The sequence below is a fragment of the Penaeus japonicus genome, unplaced genomic scaffold (assembly GCF_977035675.1).
Source record: "Penaeus japonicus unplaced genomic scaffold, GWHDUDI00000001_assembly GWHDUDI00000014, whole genome shotgun sequence".
Lineage (NCBI taxonomy): Eukaryota > Metazoa > Arthropoda > Malacostraca > Decapoda > Penaeidae > Penaeus > Penaeus japonicus.
In genome coordinates this window covers 25251398-25256397 of record NW_028234416.1, presented here as the reverse complement: position 1 = coordinate 25256397, position 5000 = coordinate 25251398, and the positions used below count along the sequence as shown (strand labels likewise).

The window sequence follows — 5000 nt, the reverse complement described above, 5'->3', positions numbered from 1 at the left end:
GATTGGATGAACTGCAATTCACGACTACATATGCCCCCTCCATGATAAAGTGAGCAAACAGTGTACATACTTCCCATAGTTTTGAATGTATTGTAGTATAAAAAAAGAAGATCAACTGCATTTCCATTCTGTGCAATTGCACTTTTTCACTATAAAGTTTAAGGCTCAAGACTTTAGTTGCAAATCTAATTCTAAATTCATTATCTAAAAAATATTAACTATCTAATATTTTTTGAATTTGATAATTCTATTTTCAATGAGATCCACTTTTTCTTCTTCTTCTTTAAATGTAGGACCAAACACTTAAGCAAAAACTGTGGTCAAGTAGTGCCAGTGATAATCAGGACTCAATTTTGAGACTACGAAAACACCTCAAAATTTGGCTGCTGACTATCCCAGTTGGATATGGGCAAGGCTCTAACCCATGATATCCAAGTGCATCAATTGCTTCCATTAAAAAATAAACAATAGTATGCTTAAATTATTATAAATTTTGGAGGGTTTCCACTGCTATGAAAATCAGAATTGATTTCCTCTTGCTCAGGACCAACATAACAATGTCAACGTTGACACAACTTGAAGCAATCAGTTGACAGAAAGAAAGCTGCAATAGAAGCTTAATTCAGGATGCATAATAAATTTGTAATTTCCTTCTAATGGTAGGACTTTACCAAGTAGTTTTAATATCTATAAGAGCACTGTGGATATAAGTAAGGAAAGGCTATCTCCTTGCTGTCTTTACTTCCACAAACTGACTGTCGTATCTAGACGTTAACCCACCTGGTCTCTCCTGAGCAAGGTAACAAACTCTCTCTTTTGGTAAATTTGAGAAAAATCAATAAACACATCTTTATCATGAAAAAGGGGAAAAAAAATAGGACTTGAATGTCTTAGCTGGTAATGGGCCTATTTTTAAGAGGATATGTGAGTTTGAGGCCTTGCTTTGACACAACTTGGTGAAGTCAATGTCTAAGATATGGCTATTAACTTTTCAGTATTTACTTTTTTCCTCTCCTCTTCTCATTCGTTTCTCACTGGGGAAGTTAATGAGGTTTGACCTTAATTATGATTCACAATGTGACCCTGACCAGACATTTAAATGTGACCCTGATCAGACGTAATGCCACAAGGTTGCCAAAGGCTCCTTCTTTCGGCTTCACTCGCAAGTCTTAGCATCTGGTCCCAGTTTCACGCACCACCAACACACAATGAGCACACTTCTTACCGTCTTTCTAGTGAATTTCTGGACACTTTTGTTTTTTTATTTATTTATTTACTATTTTTTACAGATTTGTTTATCAACGTGTTTGAACAACCAATATCCATCCATTTCCTCTTTTGAAGTTTGAAGGCCACTCTTGGATGACCCATTTCACTCCTCCTCTTTAATTTTTTTTGTTTTTTGTTTTTTTTTGTCGTTTTTTTGTTTTGTTTTGCTTTCCTGCCAACAATTGCAAGATGCCGCAAGACATCTCAGTTATCACTTCCTTTCAGGCTAGTCACAGAGTTGGCAGTTGTTGCTGTCCAAACATGAGATGATGGGTAGTCTCTTGGGAATGGCAACCACATTTTATTACTTTTCTTAAAACCTGCCAACGTGAAAAAAAATAATGATAATATATTAGTCTTTTTGTTGATGTTTTTTTGGTCATGATATAGCAAGCTCTGGAATAAATATAAACAATATATAGGATTTTTGTGAATATGAGGAAGAAAGCAGATAGACTAAGAATTGAATGAAAGACAAAAAGAGAAACAAAGAATAATTAAATTAAATCACAGAAACATAGGGTAACTATTTATACTATAAACAAATTTATGTAGAAACAAGATTGCAGTCCTCATGAACACTACTCATTATGAAAATCATATATTCTCATTACGAGAATCAGCATTTAGTTTCTTTCATAATTCCCCAACAGAAATATGAGTCAGTCACCATAAAAGTCATGTCAGCCCCATGGACTTGTGTAAAGACTACAAGTTGCTGCTAATTCTGGTATGCATAAGAACTATGGCAAGAAACATATTTCTTGTCAAGTTAGAGGTCTACAATGCACAATTTCTTTCAAAATCAATCATAAAAAATATATATCATTTAATAAGTCAGTCAAGGTAATGAAAACCTTAACATGTTTTTGCTTGCTCAAATTGAAACTGAAATTTGCACATATCTAAACCTTTACTAACTAAGGACATAGGAAATCAACATATGGACACTCAATCAATCAAAAATGTATATAATTCATATCAACTTTGAAATTATGGAATTTCTTTAAATTAATGCAAGCAAAGGTAAAATCATTTATGTAACTAAATGCAAATGGTATGAAGGGGGGTGGATGGAGAGGGTGGAAGGGTGTATATGGAGGGGGATATATATGGAGGGAGGGGGATGTATATAGAGGGGGTGTATAAATAGATGAGGGTATATGTGGAGGGAGGAAGTATGCTTGTATATGAACAAACACATGGGTGATTGTATGAGTATATGTACATAAGTGTATGCAAGGCTGCATATGTATCTAATGCATACAAAAAACAATCAAAGTTTAAAATACTCTTAAGTCAACATACCAGGGATATGCTAATAGCCTACAGCTCCTATTCCTCTTGACTTCTTCGAACACAGCGGGCAACTTTTTTCTTAAAGTTAGTGTAATCTTCACGCCATTCTTTCTGCAATGCAACACACAAGAAAAATGTGCATTAATGTCAAACAGACCTTTGCTGCAATTAAAAATTATACAGTTAGAAATACCTTTACTTTTAAATCTAAACACTCCTCTTCTTTCTCAGTGGAAAAAAAAGAACTGAAGACTTTATCTCTTTTTTTATCTAACAATGGATTTATTATCTAATCAGTATTTGATAAGAATTTTAAAAGTACTCTAAATTCCTTTAAATATTTAAAAGAAAAAAAAAGCATGCATAATTTTATTTCCATTTTTTTTTTAAGAATCATTTTAACATCATTCTTTATAAACCTAATAATGCTTTTCTGATTTCTAACAATAATGTTGATATTTAAAGAAATATTCATTAATGATCATGAAAACAGAAAATACTTTTATGTTGAGAGCTAAGCCTGAATAAAATTAAATACAACAATAATATTAATGATTATGAGGATGATAATAACAAAAAAAAAATAGTATTCATCCAAATCATTACACTGAATGATATGAGAGTAAAGACACATGTGATGTAAAGCAACCAAGTGAAAAGTGATAGATTATAGATGTATATCTTATTAGTCATCTACATATCACTTATTTTTCATTTCATCTATCTAAGTAAAATAAAAAGTTCTATATTTTTTTTCTTAACCCATTCACGCCGGTTGACGTGATAGCACGTATTGTGGTTTTCGTGTCAGACGCCCTGGACGAGCTATGAGGGGAAGCCGCGCGCTCGGGTAGAGCGAGCGGGCAACCCAGGCTCGCGGCTTGTGCGCCCGAGAATCTCGAGGCGTTAGGCTTATGCGTTCGAGAACCCCGGTATTGCGCCCGCGCAAAGCCGGAATGGCCCAGGTGTGAATGGGTTAACCTATTGTGTATCAGTGTCATGACATACATGGTAGTATTATGAAGTATTATGGCTGTAACGGCACCAGTTCCCGAGCTACAGGGTTCCAAAGTCAGCCTAAACCCACATTTTATGATGGATTTATCGAAAAATATTGGTTGGGCTAGTCTGCACTATCCAGGGAGAAGAGTAAAGACTTTCCCCATCCCTCTAATTCTTAGCCAGTGCTGCTACTGTCATAGGCAGCTCATTCTGGCGACCAGTTAGGTCATTAGGCGCCCCGTCCACAATGGGTTAATATCAAGATTTGGACAAGTATCAACAATGACAAACATAATCTATCAATATTCACTTTCATAAGAAATGAATAAATAAAAAGGTAGTTATTTCATAATTAAGTACAATTCAAATAATTGATCTGATACCTAAACACACAAATAAATAATGAAACAACAAATGCCAAAAAAAAATAATAATAAAAATAATAATGTTTTAAAATTAAACAAATTTATAAAAATAAATAAACAATATAAAATAAAAATAAAATAATAAAAAATAAAATCTTACTGCTGCATCAACATTGGCTGGACTTTCATCATTAGGATCTGCTAGCATACTGATGACCGAGATAAGGATAGTTTCAACCGTGTGCACTGGAAGCCAACGTTCCGACGCCTTTTCGTAACCCCACTTGTCATCACCGGGTTCGTGCAAAATTGAGATACACACGTCTCCATTCTTTTCAACTGCAATGAAGGAATGGAGGGGTTGGGGGGGGGTTAAAGGACATCTATCATTGGGAATAATGATACAAAATGGTACCAAAGAAATTGAATTAAAAAAAAGGCACTAATAATAGGTTCGTAACTAATCTTCATATCATTTCAATATCATAACAAAGTTATGCCATATTCATCACATACAGTTGTAGAACTTACTGTTTGGATGCCAAATATCTGTAATAAACTTCATTTTGGGCGGCCGGAGGGGATATTCTCGTGGAAATATTAAATGTGCTTTAAAAAACCCGCCTTCGCTGTGGAGAGGAAAAAAAATATAAGTATTAATAACATTCAACTTGCATCAATATAAGTAAACAAACAAGAAAATGGAAGTTGGAGGGCAAACAAAGAATTTAATTAAGCATGACCTATCACACACACATGCACGCATTACACACAATCAGAAAATATGGGCCTACAAGATTCAATGTTGGGCAAACTTCACATTTCCTTAGCAGAACTACATGGTATACTGTATGACCTGTTCTGCCAAAATCAAAAGCAGTTACATTCACTGACTTCTCACTTAAAATAGCTTGTGCAATTTCATTTAATAAAAAGTTTGTGTATCCTCCACTAAATCAAAACCAAGTGACTTCATCAGAAGAAACACCATCAATTAGTCAAAACATATTCATAAATGAAACTGTTCAAGGTGACCTGTGAAATATGAAGAAATTATCAATAAAA

General features: G+C 34.2%; 1 protein-coding gene across 1 annotated transcript in view; it reads right to left on the bottom strand.

Annotated features, from left to right (window-relative positions):
* Positions 1-5000, bottom strand: part of Ube2g1 (ubiquitin-conjugating enzyme E2G 1) — a 13822-nt gene that overhangs the window by 893 nt on the left and 7929 nt on the right. Inside the window, exons 3-6 of the mRNA XM_043012971.2 lie at positions 4467-4564; positions 4096-4274; positions 2578-2679; positions 1-1589 (exon numbers count right to left, since the gene is read on the bottom strand). The exon at positions 1-1589 is cut by the window's left edge and continues 893 nt beyond it. Of these exons, the coding sequence (XP_042868905.1) occupies positions 2605-2679; positions 4096-4274; positions 4467-4564 (352 nt within the window). The 3' untranslated portion in view covers positions 1-1589; positions 2578-2604. The remainder of the gene's footprint in view (positions 1590-2577; positions 2680-4095; positions 4275-4466; positions 4565-5000) is intronic.